The sequence below is a fragment of the Hypanus sabinus genome, chromosome 28 (genome assembly GCF_030144855.1).
Source record: "Hypanus sabinus isolate sHypSab1 chromosome 28, sHypSab1.hap1, whole genome shotgun sequence".
Taxonomy (NCBI): domain Eukaryota; kingdom Metazoa; phylum Chordata; class Chondrichthyes; order Myliobatiformes; family Dasyatidae; genus Hypanus; species Hypanus sabinus.
In genome coordinates, this window is record NC_082733.1 from 39,748,535 (window position 1) to 39,765,781 (window position 17,247).

General features: G+C 42.5%; 1 protein-coding gene across 3 annotated transcripts in view; it reads right to left on the reverse strand.

Moving 5' to 3' along the window:
- The window catches only part of LOC132382612 (mothers against decapentaplegic homolog 3), a 140,728-nt gene that overhangs the window by 13,098 nt on the left and 110,383 nt on the right, over window positions 1-17,247 (reverse strand). For all 3 annotated transcript variants that reach the window (XR_009508422.1, XR_009508421.1, XM_059953009.1), the window contains exons 6-8: window positions 16,089-16,301; window positions 4,838-4,975; window positions 3,468-3,612 (exon numbers count right to left, since the gene is read on the reverse strand). Coding sequence is in view for 1 of the 3 variants with exons in the window: in XM_059953009.1 (XP_059808992.1) it covers window positions 3,468-3,612; window positions 4,838-4,975; window positions 16,089-16,301 (496 nt within the window). In the remaining 2 variants the exon portion in view is untranslated. The remainder of the gene's footprint in view (window positions 1-3,467; window positions 3,613-4,837; window positions 4,976-16,088; window positions 16,302-17,247) is intronic.

Sequence of the window (17,247 nt, forward strand, 5' to 3'; positions counted from 1 at the left end):
AACTCAAAACAAATTTGTCAGGCAAGATTTTCCTTTACAGAAAGCATGATGACTAATTTATTTTATCATTAGTCTCCAAGTACCCCGAAACCTCACCCTTAATAATAAGACTCCCACACTTCCCAGCTACTGAGGTTAGGCTATCTGGCCTATAGTTTCATCTCTTTTGTCTTCATCCCTTCTCAAAGAGTGGAATTACATTTGCAATTTTGCCCTCCTCCAGAACCATGCCAGAATCAAGATTATGAACAATGCATCTGTTATCTCTTCATCAACCTCATTCAGGATTCTGGGATGTAGTCCATCTGGTCCAGGTTCCTTATCCACCTTAAGACATTTCTGTTGACCTTTTTCCTTTATAATAGCCATGATACTCACGGACCTCTGGCACACAGCTAGTGTCTTCCACAGTACAGATGGAAGCAAAGTACTTATTAAGTTCAGCTGCCATTTCTATGTTTCTATTACTACCTCACCAGCATAATTTTTCCATAGGTCCAATATCAATTCTCAACCTCTCTTTTATTCTTTATATAACTGAAAAAACTTTTAGTATCCTGCTTTATATTATCGGCTAGATTGCCCTCATATTTCATCTTTTCCCTTCTTATGGCTTTTCTAGTTGCTTTTTGTTGGGTTTTAAAAGCTTCCCAATCATCCAACTTCTCACTCACTTTTGCTACATTATAGCCCCTTTCCTTTGCTTTTATGCAGTCCTTAACTTCCTTTGTTAGCCAAGGTTGCCCAGCCCTGCCATTTGAGAACTTCTTTATCTATCTTGCGCCTTGTGAACTACTTCCAGAAACTTCAGCCACCTCTATTCTGCTGTCAGCCCTGCCAGTATCCCCCGCCAATCCACCCGGGAAAGCTCCTCTCTCACACCTCTGTAACAGTATTTAATGATTTGTGTCATTTGCGCAATATGTATTTTTGTGCAGGGGGGTGGGTTTAATGTCGTTTGCATGATTTGTTTTTTTTGTACGGGGGGGGTTAATGTTCTTGTTGCCGTTTGCACAATTTGTTTTTTTTTGTGCGATAGCTTTAACACATGGGGTTGGTGGTTAATGTCTGTCTTTGAACGACTTCCATGGCTTTCTTTGTTTTGTGGCTATCTGGAGAATATGAATGTCTATACTGCATACACACTCTGATAATAAAATATATTTTAAACTTTGAAATGCGATCAGTCAAGGGGCAAGTTATGGCGTCTTCATAGCTCAGGCAAAACCTGACTTTCTGCCTCAAAGGACATAAAGTGGGCGAGAGGAATACAGTTGGCCCTCCTTATCCGTGAGGGATTGGTTCCGGGACCCCTAGCGGATGCCAAAAACCACGGATGCTCAAGTCCCTTATTCAACCTGCGGGGATCTTAGGACCCAGTGGAACCCCGAACCTCATTTAACCTGTCTCAGTGCTGTGGACATTAGGACCCAGCGAGAGAGCTCTGCAGTGTTTCTGTTCACGAAAATAATCATGATTAAAAATAAAGTGGAAATAATAAAGCAATTGGAAAGAGGTGAAACGCCATCGGTCATTAGAAAAGCATTAGGCTACAGTCAGTCAACGATCGGAACAACTTTAAAGGATAAAGTGAGAAAGGCCTTGCTCCGATGAAAGCTACAATTATTACTAAGCAACGCAGTGGTTTAATTATTGGGTTTTGGGTTTTTGATCCTCCCAGCGCTGAAACATATGTTCTTAAGCGTTTTATATGTATAGAAAGGTAAAATATATAGTATATAATAAGACAAACGTTTGACTAACTGGCGCTAAATAATACGGGATGTACCTGTTTAGACTTACTTAGAACTTCCGATTTTTTTCGATCCCGATCCACAATAACCCATGCACATCCTCCCGTATACTTTAAATCATCTCTAGATTACTTGTAATACCTCATACAATGTAAATGCTATGTAAAATAGTTGTTATACTGCATTGTTTAGGGCATAATGACAAGAAAAATGTCTGTACATGCTCGAACAACAAGTGCTGGAAGAGCACTTCCGGGTTTTCTTGATTCGCGGTGAATTCGCGCAAGTGGAACTCACGGATAAGGAGGGTTGCCTGTACGGTTAAGACCATTCAAACGGACAGATTCTGAATTTGACTTCATTGAACGCCATACCCTAATCGAAAGGAATTGCGTTTGTGTGATTAGAGTATGGGAGTTGTTCTAGTTAACACTGTACTACAGTAACAAACATCAATAATACATGAGTAGGTCCTAAAATAACACAATGTCTTCAGTCCAGATTTCTCAGATATGCCAGATACAGAAGTGTCACAGAAATGCTTTTCAACAACTATAACAAGCTTCAAGCAAAGTCTAAGAGAATGGTGGGTTAGCAAGACATGAGGTAATTACGTGATCATTGTAATCAATTATGAGGCATGGAGAATCCAATGCTTATAATAAGTAACACATTTTTTAAGCTAATCCCTCAACTACCTGCCTCGTTGCTGAGCACCCCCTTTATATTTATTGCTCCCTTAGGAACTCCCACCTCCCTCAGGAGGAGATATCACCCAATTTGGGAACCACTGGGTTAGACAGATCTTAGAGTAGTTTAAACGGTTGACACAACATCATGGGCCACTGTGCTGTACTGTTCTGTGTTCATAAAGTGCTCAAACAAAATTTACCACCAAGTCCTTTAAGGAGATATTAGAAGAAACCAAAAACTTAGTCAAGATGGTAAATGTTAAATGGAGAGGTAGGCAAATTTATGTAGGGATTAGACCTAAGCAGTTTAAGAACGCTCACCAATGGCTGTGTCTATATTTAATGCGCCTGAATTGATTAGGTAGTTTTGGACTTATTCTACACAACACTAATTTTATTTGATTTTTGTTCACACTATTAAATCCAGCAAGTTGATGTGGAATTGGTGCCATCAATATGTAGCCTTGCCTGTGTATGCTCCCGCCACTAACGTGACAGCCTTGCTCGCGTGTGCCTCTGCCACTAGCACTATGCCGTCTGCCAAGCTCATTAAAATCCCAAACTCAGGGTCAATTACAGAAGATTGAATAAGTATAAACTCAGTGGGCTCGACAGCTACGCTTCAGGAAAACCATGTGAGTAGTGAGCCTGCCTCACTGAAGAGAAATCTGACAGAAATTTGCAAAACAATCAGCCCCACACCTTCCCTCCTTTCATTTAGGACAACGCAACAAGCTCAAAGTAGTAAGTGGCAGCCATGGCAAAGTAAATTTATTATTTATCCACATGTACCCTGAGATTAGTTTACTTGTGGGCATTCACAGTAAATACAAAGAAACATAATAGAATCAATGAAAATCTACACACAGCAAAGACTGTCACAGAATCCATATGTAAAGACAACTCATTGTGCAAACACAAAAAGGAGGAAATAAGTATTGACGATGTGAGTCCCAGAACGCGAGCTCATAGGTTATGGAATCATTTCAGTAGGTTTGTTATCGAGCAACAGAAAGCTTACCTGTACTCTGCTCCCCAACCCTTGACAAAACTCATTCGAATTGTGCACATTCGGGTCAGCTGGTACACCGCCTCGAAACCCTGGTTCACTGACTGAGCCAATAACGCTGCAAACTCCTGGTTATTGAAGATCTTAAGGTTGCATCCTGTTAGTAGAAGTGAACAAGCCCCACAGCACATCAGAAACCACGTCTGTGGCAACAAATTACAAGCACAAGAGATTCTACAGATGCTACAAATCCTAAGGAACAGTAGGACTACCAAGCTTGGAATCTAAAAAAGGTATAAGTTATCCTCCTGGACAAGTGGCAATAAAACAAACACAAGATTCTGCAGATGCAGGAAATCCAGAGCAACACACACAAAATGCTGGATGTCCGGCAGCATCTATGCAGAAGAATAAACAGTTGACATTTCAGGTTTGAAACCCTTTATTGAGACTGAAAAGGAAGGGGGCAGAAGCCAGAGTAAGAAGATGGCAAGGAGTGCATGCTGGCATCGATTTATCTAACTTCCAGAAATTTCTCCACCTTCTCTCTTTTTCTATTCCCCATTCTGGTTCCTCTCATACCCCTTCTCATCCACCCATCACCTCCCTCTGGTGCCCCTCACAGTTCCCTTTCTTCAATGGTTCACTGTCCTCTATCAGATTCCATCTTCTTCAGTCCTTTACCTCTTCAACCTATCACCTCCCAGCTCCTTACTTAAATCCCCCTTCCCCATACACCCATCTTCCCTCTCACCTGCCAGCTTGTGCTCCTTCCCCTAACCCCACCTTCTAAGGTTGTGCCCTCTGGTCCTTGACTCCCAATATAAGAAACATCCTCTCCACCTCCCCACTATCTTGGCCTTTGAATGGTTAAGTTTCAGACTGTTATAATCTTCACCAGAATGCAGCCTTTACAATCAAAGGACAGGAGCCCATTATTTGATGTGTTAATGATTGGAACAGCCCGTCTTCTTTACAGAACTGTTCAGTATTTGGTATCAGAAACTACAAGGCCACGGTGTTATGAAACAAATCCCATTAAAGATAAAAGAGATGTGTTCCGTCCTTGAATTATCCTGCTGATTATTAGCCCTTGCCTATCAGGGATTAGCTCCCTTGGTGTGCCAAAATTGTAGCATCCTTCTCAAAGAACAGAGCTTATACTAAGACACTTGGAGCCATAATTACTGCCCAGTCTAAGAAGCTTCACTCAGGATCGAAAGAAAGTTTTCAGATAACACTGTGTATGAAACAATTAAGGGTGAGCGGGAAATATTTTGGATAGAAAGGATTCCTCTTCCTCCCACCACCCAAACCCCCCCACCAGTCTCCACCCATCCACCAGCTCCCTTCCCATACGAATATCCCGCCAATACATTTACCTGGTGGGATCTTGCAAACGGTTGCAGGGTGCCACCCATAGCGCTGGTTGCAGTTTGGACTCTGAACAAAGATGGCGCTGTCACTCAAGCATTCGGCAAAGACCTCTCCCCCAATGTAATATAGCCTAACTCCCCTGCCTGCAGTGGATAGGATATACCAGTCAAAAATCACCACCTGATTAAACACAGGATCTTTGCAACATAAAACAATGTCCTTAGCAAACCTTGAGGTGTGAAAATATAATCACATTATTTATATATTGAATGAACAACAGAGAACATTGATAATGAAATATTTGGAAAGCACTTAAAAAAAAGTGAACAAGATAAATCCAAAACACTTTGTCCGCAAATGTAAAAATAAGCTGGAAATCCAGAGCAACACACAGAAAATGTTGGAGGAACTCAGCAGGTCAGATAGCACCTATGGAAACGAATAAAGAGTTGACGTTTTGGGCCAAGACCCTTCATCAGGGCACTCCCTCGTTAAAGGCACAACATCAAGTGCAAGTTTATTGTCATTCAACCACACACATGTATACATCTAAATGAAACAACCTTCCTCTGGGACCGAGGTGCAAAACTGACTGGAGCAAGCTCAGTGCCATAAACCAGGATATTAAAGCTGATCTTTGATGTGAGCTAGACAGACATTAGAAACAGGCCCATCCTCTCTCCAGCACTTGGGTAGTTGCTCAGCAAACCACATTGTGTTGCAAAACTCATCTACAGAGGGTGTTAAAGAATATAATGAAATATATGACTGATTGATATCAACTAGCAAAAATATTAATAATCTTCCAGACCTGTTGTTTTAATAATTGTCTCCATAATTCCCTAAGAATATTTGCACATCATACAATTGGGAAAAGCCTTATATTAAGAAATAACGCAACAAGAAAAAATAATAATATCTTGGCAATTTACTTGCAATCGTTTCGTCACCAAACGAGGAGCCTGAGAACACTAATGATGTCGTCTTGTATAGTGACAAAACATTTGCATGTAAATTGCCAAGATCAGAGAACAACTGAACCCAATCATCAACCACACAAGTTACATACTTTTCAAATTATTTCCACTAATAGTATCAACCTAAGATAAAGGAGCTGAATTAGGCCCATTGTGTCTGCTCTGACATTTCATCACAGCTGATCCAATTTTCCTCTCATCCCCAATCTCCTTCCTTCTCCCCATATCCCTTTATTCCCTGACCAATCAAGAATACATCAACCTCTCCTTTAAGTATACATAAAGATCTGGCCTCCACAGCAGCCTGTGGCAAAGAATTCCACAGATTCACCACACTCTGGTTAAAGAATTTCCTCCTCATCTGTTCTAAAAGGATACCCATCTATTCTGAGACTGAGTTCTCTGATCTTAAATTCTCCCACCACAGGAAACATCCTCTCCACATCCATTCTATCAAGGCATTTCACCATTTAGTAGGCTTCAATGAGCTATCCTCTCATTCTTCTGGAATCATTTTTGTGAACCTCCTTTGAACCCTCTCCAGTTTCAGCACATCCTTTCTAAGGGGCCCAAAACTTCTCAGTACTCCAAATGGGGCCTCACCAGTGCTTCATAAGGACCCAACATTAGATCCTTGCAATGCTAGCATTCATTTCAAGAGGACTAGAATATAAAAGCATTTGCCTTCCTCACCACAGACTCAACCTGCAAATTAACCTTAAGGGATTCCTGCACAAAGACTCCCTAGTACCTTTGTATTCCAGCTTTTTGTATTTTCTCTCCACTTAGAAAATAGTCAAACCTTTCATTACTTCTGCTAAAGTGCATGACCATATACTTCCCAACACTGTAGTCCATCTGCCATTTCTTTGACCATTCTCCTAATCCAAGTCCTTCTGTAGCCTCTCTACTTCTACAAAACTACCTGCCCCTCCACCTGTCTTCATATCATCTGCAAACTTTGTAACGAAGTCTTCAATTTCATCATCCAAATCATTGACAAATAACATAAAAAGAATTGGTCCCAACACAGAACCCTGTGGAACACCACTTGTCACCAGCAGCCAGCCAGAAAAAGCTTCCTTTATTCCTACTCATTGCTTCCTGCCAATTAGCCACTGTGCTATCCATGCTAAAATCTTCCCTTTAAGACCATGGGCTCGTAGCTTGTTAAGCAGCCTCATGTGTGGCAAGTTGTCAAAGACCTTCTGAATATCCAAGTACACATCAACCGATTCTCCTTTGTGTAAGCTGCTTGTTACTTTTTCCAAAGAATTTGAACAGATTTGTCAGGCAAGATTTTCCCTTGTGTAAACTATGCTGTCTATTTTAACATGTGCCTCCAAGAACCCTGAGACCTCATCCTTAATAATCGACTCCAACATCTTCCCAACCACTGAGGTCAGACTAACTGGCCTACAGTTTCCTTTCTTCTACCTCTCTCCCTTCTTGAAGAGTGGAGTGACATTTGCAATTTGCAATTTCCCATTTTTCCGTAACCATTCCAGAATTTAATGATTCTTGAAAGATCATTACGAATGCCTCCACGATCTCTTCAGCCACCTCTTTCTGAACCCTAGGGTGTACACCATCTGGTCCAAGTGACATCTACCTTTAGACCTTTCAGTTCCCCAAGAATCTTCTCTCTAATTATGGTAACTTCACACACTTCATGCCCCCAACACCTGGAACGTTCAACATACTGCTATTGTCTTCCACAGTGAGGACTGCTGCAAAATACTTATTCAGTTCGTCCGTCATCTTGTTGTCTTCCATTACTACTTCTTCTGCATCGTATACAGCAGTCCAATATCCACTCTCACCTCCCTTTTACACTTTATGTATCTGAAGAAACTTTTGGTATCCTCTTTATTATTGGCTAGCTTACTTCCATATTCCATCTTTAGCTTCCTAATGAGTTTTTAGTTGCATTCTGTTGGTTTTTAAAAGCTTCCCAATCCTCTAACTTCCCACTAATTTTTGCTCTATTATATGCCCTCTCTTAGGCTTTTATATTGGCTTTGACTTCTCTTGTCAGTCACAGTTGTGTCACCTTGCCTTTAGACAATAGACAATAGATGCAGAAGTAGACCATTCGGCTCTTCGCGCCTGCACCGCCATTTTGAGATCATGGCTGATCATCTACTATCAATACCCGGTTCCTGCCTTGTCCCCCTATCCATAAGATACCTATCTAGCTCCTTCTTGAAAGCATCCAGAGAATTGGCCTCCACTGCCTTCAGAGGCAGTGCATTCCAGACCCCCACAACTCTCTGGGAGAAGAAGTTTTTCCTTAACTCTGTCCTAAATGACCTACCCCTTATTCTCAAAACATGCCCTCTGGTACTGGACTCTCCCAGCATCTGGAACATATTTCCTGCCTCTATCTTGTCCAATCTCTTAATAATCTTATATGTTTCAATCAGATCCCCACTCAATCTCCTTAATTCCAGCGTGTACAAGCCCAGTCTCTCTAACCTCTTTGCGTAAGACAGACCAGACATCACAGGAATTAACCTCATGAATCTACGCTGCACTTCCTCTACAGCCAGGATGTTCTTCCTTAACCCTGGAGACCAAAACTGTACACAATACTCCAGGTGTGGTCTCACCAGGACCCTGTACAAATGCAAGAGGATTTCCTTGCTCTTGTACTCAATTCCCTTTGTAATAAAGGCCAACATTCCATTAGCCTTCTTCACTGCCTGCTGCACTTGCTCATTCACCTTCAGTGACTGATGAACAAGGACTCCTAGATCTCTTTGTATTTCTCCCTTACCTAACTTTACACCGTTCAGATAATAATCTGCCTTCCTGTTCTTACTCCCAAAATGGATAACCTCACACTTACTCACATTAGTCACCCTGAATTCTCCTAACATCCTCATCACGTCACACCCAGCTTAGTATCATCGGCAAACTTGCTGATGTTATTCTCAATGCCTTCATCTAAATCATTGACGTAAATCATAAACAGCTGTGGTCCCAATACCGAGCCCTATGGCACCCCATTAGTCACCACCTGCCATTCCGAGAAACACCCATTCACCGCTACCCTTTGCTTTCTATCTGCCAACCAGTTTTCTATCCATGTCAATGTCTAGAATACTTCTTCTCTTTGGGATGTACATATCCCCTGCCTTCCAAATTACTTCCAGAAATTCCAGCCAGTGCTGCTCTGCCATCATCCCTGCCAGTGTTCTTTTCTAATCAATTCCAGCCAACTCCGCTCTCATGCCAAGATGATTTCCTTTACTCCACTGTCATACTGATACATCTCACTTTAGCTTCTCCTTCTCAGATTTCAGGGTGAATTCCATCATACTACGATCACTTGCCCATAAAGGTTCTTTTACCTTAAGCTCTCCAATCAATTCCGGTTCATTGCACAACATCCAATCCAGAATAGGTCATCCCCTTGTGGGCTCAACCATGGGCTACTTTAAAAAGCCATCTTGTAGGCACTCTAGGAATTCCCCTGCAGTTTTTTACCCTTGTTATTCCTTAGCTCTATCCACAATGATTCAACACCTTCTAACCCTATGTCACCTCTGTCTAATGATTTGATTTCACTTTTTAACCAATGGAGAAACGCCGTCCCCTCTGCCTTCTTGCCTATCTTTTCAATACACTGTGTATCCTTGGACATTAAACTCCCAGCTATAATCTTTTTCAGCCATGACTCAGTGATGCCTACATCACACCTGCCAATCTGCACCTGTGCTGCAAATTCATCTGCCCTATTCCATATACTGTGCACAATCAGATACAACACCTTCAGTCCTGTGTTCACCCTTTTCAATTCTGTTGCACTATGCTCAGCTTCTTGACTCCTAATTTAGACTGCGGTCTTACCAACATCTGCCTCCACAACCTCTCCACTAACTGTTCTGGCACTCTGGTTCCCATCCCCGTGCAACTCTAGTTTAAACCCCATCGTGCAGCATTAACAAACCTTCCCACTAGGATATTAGTCCCTCTCCAGTGCTGTAGGTCCCACATTCTCTGGAAGAGAGCCCAATGATCCAAAAAATCATGTCCTCCCCTCCTACACCAACTCCTTAGCCAAGTATTAAACTGTATACTCTTCCCAGTTCTGGCCTCACTAGCACGTGGCACAGGTAGCAACTCTTGGAGGTCCTGCCCTCTAACTTAACACCTAACTCCCTACGCAGAACCTTGTCACTAGTCCTACCATGTCACTGGTACCTACATGGACCACAACTTCTTGTTGTTCACCCTCCCACTTAAGAATGCTGAGGACTCAATCAGAGATATCCCAGACCCTGGCACCCGGGAGGCAACATACCATCTGGGAATCTCATTCTTGCCCACAGAACCTCCTGTCCATTCCCCTAACGAATCCCTTATGACCACAGTGTGCCTCTTCTCCCTGTTTCCTTTCTGAGTCACAGAGGTGATCTCAGTGCCAGAGACCCGATTACTGTGACTTTCCCCTGTTAGGACATGCCTCAAACCGTATCCAAGGTAATATACTTGTTGTTGAAAGGGATGTTCACAGGGGTACTCTGCGTTGGCTCCTGTTCCTGCCCGTCACCCAGTCTCCTGGGTGTAACTACCTCTCTATATGTCCTGTCCATCACCCCTTCAGCCTCCCGAATGATCCGGAGTTCATCCAGTTCCAGCTCCAACTCCTTAACGCGAATTGTTAGAAGCTGCAGCCGGATGCACTTCCTGCAGTTGTAGAGGTCAGGGATACTGGAGGTCTCCCTGTCTTCACATCCCGCAAGAGAAGCATTGTACTATCCCGCCTGACATCTCCACTGCCCTACCTGGGCAGATATAACAAGGTGAAGGAAAAATCTTGAGCATTTCTTTCCTTTGCTTTCTCTGAGTGAAGCCTTGAAGAGCTGAAGTCTTAAGGTCACCACTTTAACTCTGTCCACTCAGGCAATGGCTGCTGTGCTTGCCCCTGCCTTCCTGTAATTTGCTCTCACTAATTGATCCCAATCGATGACTGGTTGCTGGTCAAAGTTCTATATATATATAGTGCAGGATGATGTTGGTTTCCTCCCACATTCCAAAGATGAACGGTTAGTGTTATTGAGTTATGGGTGACCTTGGTTGGTGCTGGAAGCGTGGCGACACTTCTGGGCTGCTCTCAGCTCAGTCCTCAGACTGTGTTGGTCACTGACGCAAAGCAATGCATTTCAGCGTATGTTTTGATGTTTCAATGTGGCGTGTGGCAAATAAAGGAATGTAAATAACATTCCCAATCTTTAAAGAGGTCATGTCTATTTTATTTATTTGTTTGCTTGCTGCAGATGCCGGGGTCAAAGCAACATGTACAAGCAGCTGGAGGAACTCAGCAGGTCAGGCAGCATCCGTGGAAATGAGCAGTCAACGTTTTGGGCCGAGACCCTTTGTTGTCAGGAATGAAGCTCCTCCGTCTCTGTCTAACCTCGGCCGCTCAGGTGCAGAAGGATTCTTTGTTGCTGTTTCCATAACAGTTTTGTTTTACCAGTCAGGTTTGTATTCCCTGAGTTGAACCCACGAAATTGGAGGACGTGGTGGACCCTTCTTAGTCTGTCCTCTACCCTTTGACCTGTTTGACATGGGTGACCTTACCAAGAGCCAAAGCATAATGCTCTGACTCCAGCCAACATAACTCTCTGGGTCAGTGAAGCACGCAAGTCCCTAAACCACGATAGGGTTATGGTCCTCACAGTAATAGGCCCTTCTGGCCCAACAAGCCCATGCCACTCAATTGCACCAATGTGACCAATTAATCTATGAACCCATATGTCTTTGGAACGTTGGAGGAAACCAGAGCACCTGGAAGAAACCCACAGGGAGATACTACAAATTCTTAACAGACTGCAGCAGGAATTGAACCCAGGTCACTGACACTGTAAAGCATTACTCTAGCCACTGACCCAGCATCCCAAAATTCTCACAACTGCTGAACGGTCTCAGTTTCAGTGAAAGTACATTCAGTGATGAGATTATCCTTTCCTGCCACATGAGCATCAAAGCATATAGTGAAATGTATTGTTTACATCAAAGCACATCAGTTCATTAAGTGTACTCAATGTACTTTTGTAATGTAAGGGCTGAATTGGTGGTACGATGGCTTTGTGACTGTCTCAGCAACCCTGAGCTACTAATAATGGCTGGTCTTCCACAACAGCCCTGTGGTTGCATGCTTACAATCAATGATTTCAGATACATCTAACTGAAGAGTGCTTATGGTATAAATCCTACCACACTACATAGATTGAAGATCTAAAGATTAGCTTTATTTGTCACATGTACGTTGAAACATCAAAAGACACAGTGAAATGTATCACTGATGTCAAAGACCAGCACAGCCTGAAGATGGGCCTGGGGCAGCCCACAAGTGCCCCCAAGCTTCTGGTGCTAGTGTGGCAGGCCTATGAGTATCATGAGCAGTTTTGGACCCCTTATCTTAGAAAGGATGTGGTGAAACTGGAGAGGGTTCAAAGGAGGTTTACAAAAATGATTCCAGTATTAAATGGCTTGTCATATGAAGAGCATTTGATGGTTCTGGGCCTGTATTCACTAAAATTCAGAAGAATGAGGGGTGACCTCATTGAAACCTATCGAATGGTGAAAGGCTTTGATAGAGTGGATGTGGAGGGTTGGTTCCTTTCATGGGAAAGTCTAAGAACAGAGGACACAGCCTTAGAATAGAGGGGCATCCTTTTAGAACAGAGATGAGGAGGAATTTCTTTAGCCAGAGGGTGGTAAATCTGTGGAATTCCTTGCCACAGGCAGCTGTGGAGACCAAGTCTTTATGTATTTTTAAGGCAGAGGTTGATAGATTCTTAATTGTTCAGGGCATGAAGAGATATGGGGAAGGAGGAGGAGTCTGGGGCTGCGAGGGAAATTGGATCAGCCATGATGAAATGGCAGAGCAGACTCGATGGGCTAAATGGCCTAATTCTGCTTCTGGATCTTATGGTCTTATAACTTACTAACCCTAATGTAACCCAGGTTAATTAAACCCAAAGATGTAATGTTAGAAAGCTCTACCTGCGGAGGGATGAAAACAAGGTTTATTAAATTTTAAAAAAGAACTTGGGGTAAAAAAAGCGATGTGAGAACAAGGCATGGCTGACACAGCACGGGGAAGCGAGAGAAACATAGCAAGCTTTTAGAAACTAAAGATATAAACTGTTAAAGGCGGAATTAGTAGTGTAGTTGTAGAATGTAGTTGTAGTGAATTAGTAAGTACCCTAACTTACTTGAAAACATCGGAGTGAAACCCCTGGAGGAGAGACGATGGTGATAAAAGATCTATTGAAGCTACAGCTATAACAAGCAGCAGCTGTAATGAGACATATTGGCATAGGCAAGTGCCCAAGTTCGCTACAGTGTAATTGGGAATTAGTTCAATTAAATTGCCCTGGATTGAAGGGTGTACCTCATGAGAATAGGTTGAGTGTACTTGGCCTTTTCTCCTTGGAGCGATGGAGGATGAGCGGTGACCTGATAGAGGTGTATAAGACGATGAGGGGCATTAATCATGTGGATAGCCAATGGCTTTTTTCCAGGGCTGAAATGGCTAACACGAGGGGGCACCGTTTTAAGTTGCTTGGAAATATGTCAGGGATAGTTTCTCAAACAGAGAGTGGTGGGTGTCTGGAATGCACTGCCAGCGGGTACCACAGGGTCTTTTAAGAGCCACTTGGGTAGGTACATGGAGTTCAGGAAAATATAGAGGGCTATACAGTAGGGAAATCCTAGACAGTCTCTAGAGTAGGTTACATGGTCGGCACAAGAGTGTGGGCTGAAGGGCCTGTAATGTGCTGTAAATTTCTATGTTCACACCAAGGGATTTGGTGAGTTAAAATTTTACTGTTCCAAGTGTATAAATCTGGGGGTGAAATATGTTCAGCAGTGTTGTAACTGAAAAATGTTCGGATATAACAATGTATATAAAAACTTATGGATTGTAATCCTGTTGTATACAGGACAGGTTTCTTTGTGTAAATTTGTGATTCGATTGTCCATGGATGATCAACTATTTCATCCAATCAAAGAAGAAACAAGATGGCAAACCACCCAAGATCAAAGAAACAGCGTGGGAATGAAATGTTTAATGGCATAGAGGATCTAATACGGTTGGATATACAAGTTTATTTTCATTCGAAGGATCTGAATTAGATTTTCTGCAAGAACTGATTATGCTTGCAAAGACTTTGATAATTTACTGAATGAGATTTACTTTGTTTAAAAGTTGTGATGTTGGAGAATTGTTGTGAAAGGCGTTACACTATATAGATATATAATTTTTGAATTTGAATTTGTAGCCATACTGACTTGAACTGAAACTAAAGTTAACCATAATACTAGAGAATAGGAATTCAATTAGTTTTCTAACTAACTAGGGATTTAAAAAAAAAAGGAAAGGTTAGTCTGTAAACCTTCAGGGAATAACACTAGATCTAATTAGTTAGAGAAATTGGAGAAACAAAGGTTATTCTAATGAATACCACTAATTCTAACTAAGCAGGAATTTGTTTTTTATTAGGTATCTGAGATTTGGATATTGAACAGAATGTTGGAACTTTGAATTATTCTTGCTCATGTAAATATTTTGTATATGCTTTTTTAATAACCAAAAGAGCTTCTGGTGGCTACTATCACCTAGTGTAGCGCTATTTAATTTGATTTTCCCATAAAGAGTGTGATGACCAGTCAGACAAGATAAACACGACACAGGTGTTACGCTAACCTGTATGTCTTTAGAATGAGGAGCACTGGAAGGAAACCAAGTGGTCTCAGTGAGAGCATACCAACTCCTTACACACAGCAGCAGGAATTGAACCCCATTCGAGACTGCTGGCATTGTAAAGCATTACACTAACTACCATGCTACCCATGTGGAGTAAGTAATTGTAACCATGTGTCCACTGGTCCATTGTGAAAGGCCACCTGGTATCTTATTCCCTTTTGGGAAATACACAGACTAAGGACAAATAAGGATGGACCACCAGTGTTAATTTTGCCCATGACACCACAAGCCATGAATGAAAAAAAAAAGTTCCTTGGCATCTTCCAGTTACCTCCTGAAACATGCCAAGAGCGCTCTACCCCTCATCCATGCCAAGACACCACGATTTCAGAGCAAATATTCCCCCCCACTTTCTCTACCCCTTTCTCCCTACCCCTCATCCATGCCAAGACACCACGATTTCAGAGCAAATATCCCCCCCCCTCCACTTTCTCTCCAAACAGCACAGATACAAGTTTAGCACCTGAAGCTGATAGTTGACTACTGAAGAATATTTAGTTCCCAAATATAGTTTTAATCAGAAAGGGAGGTAGAACAGTAGATCTCAGCTTATCAACAAATGACCCAGGCTTGTACTTACCCAGCTGAGGAACACTGGCAAGAAGCACAGTCCAGAAGGGCTATGGTCCAGGAACGGGTTGATGGGACTGGACAGAATTAACGGTTTGGCCTGGACTTGATGGGTCCAGCATTCTCCCCACAACCTTTAACACCTTTACCAATCGAGAGCCTATCAATCTCTGCCTTTAGTGTACCCAGTAACTTGGCCTCCACCGTCAACCGTGGCAACAAATTCCACAGATCCACAAACCTCTGTTCTAGGGAGCAGTGTCAAGGGTAGGGAAGGGAAATGTTTAACTTCTAAAGCATAACTTTAAGGTGAATGGAGGAAAGTGCAAGGGAAATGTCAAAGGTAGCTTTTTTTTAAACACTGAGAATAGTAGGTGCATGGAACATGCTCCAGCGATGGTGGTCAAGGCAGATTTAAGAAACACTTAGATAGACACATGAACGATAGAAAATGGTGCGCTCTTGTGAAAGAGAGGTTTGGCACAAAGTTGTGGTCAGAAGGGCCTGTACTCTGCTGTACTATATGTGAAGGAGGTTCAAGTGATCAGAAAGATACCATGTTAGGTAGTGATCTCTCAGTCAGTGAGAGATGACTTTATGCAAATCAGGACGGAGTCATCAAAAGTTTGGAACGACCTACACTATATTCGGGAGAAACTCAACACCTCAGGCAACATCCATGGAGGAGAATTTACTGAGCATTTTGGGCTGAGACCCTTCCTCAGGACCGGAAAGGAAAGGGGAAGAAGCCAGAATAAGAAGATGTGGGCAGGAAAGGGGTACATACTTGGAATGAAGTTGTTTCAGAGACTGGAGGCTGGAGATCAGCCAGGGACATGTTGGAAGGAATCATTACCAATGCATATTCGTCAGGCAGGGGCACCACATTCAAGAGTGGGAATTACAACAATCAACCAGTTACTTTACCAATGTGCCTTCTCGTCAGCTCCACTGCTGCGTTTCTGTTCACGTTGGAGAGCAGCCCTAGGCAGAAGCGCTCAGAGTTGGATGGATCAGTGAAGCCATCCACCGTCAGAGAAGGCTGTGAGGCATGGAAGGTCTCCCCCACTCGCTGGTTCAGTTCATAGTACGCTATGGAGCACCAGAAGGCTGGCTCACAGTAAGTGACAGGCTGCAAGTCTGCAAAAGGAAAACGCAGAGCATAAGAATCCATGAAAAAGATTTCCCCATTGGTGACACATAATCACCATCTAACCCATCTGACCTGATCTCACCCTATCACAGATATTTCTATCCTCCTTAAAGGATGAAATTTAAAAGCATTCATAGAAACAAGCAGACTTTTCAACCCATCGAGTTAGTCCATGTCTTCCTACAAACCCAATGATAACCCTTATTAGACAAAAGATCCTCACTTCAAAATATTTACTGGACTCTGCTAGGACCATAGCCATCAGACAACACTAATGTTAGACAACAAACTATGGGTTGGAAGTATTCAGCAGGCTGAGCAACATCTGCTGGAGCAAAGGGATTGTCCATGTTTCAGGTCAAAGTCCTGCAGCATGAGGGACTGAGTTCCTTGACCTGGAGTTCCTTCAGCTCAATGCTTGTTGCTCCAGATTCCTGCATCTGCTATCCCTTGTGTCTCCATTAATGTTAGAGGTCCTGTAATACAAAGGAATTTGTCCTGTTCTCTCCTAAATTACTTAAAACATCCATCATTAAGGACTTTCAACATTTGGGACATGTTCTCTTCTAATAACTGCCATTGGGAAGGAGGTAAAGGAGACTGAAGACCCACACTCAAAATTTTTAGGAACAGCTCCATCAAAGATTCAAAGTACATTTATTATCAAAGTGTGTATGCAGTACACAACCCTGAGATAAGTCTTCCCCACAGACAGCCACGAAACAAAACAAACCATGGAATCCATACAAAGAAAACTATCAATTCCCCAACACGCAAAAAAAAAATTACGCAAATGGCAAAAAAATGAACAAGAAAACACAGAATATAAAATGCCAAACCATAAAGTCATTGAAAAAGTCTAGGCATATTCAATTGAGCCCAACCTAACTCTGCATCTTTGTTATCTGCAAGCCAAAGAGCCAGTCCGCCCCG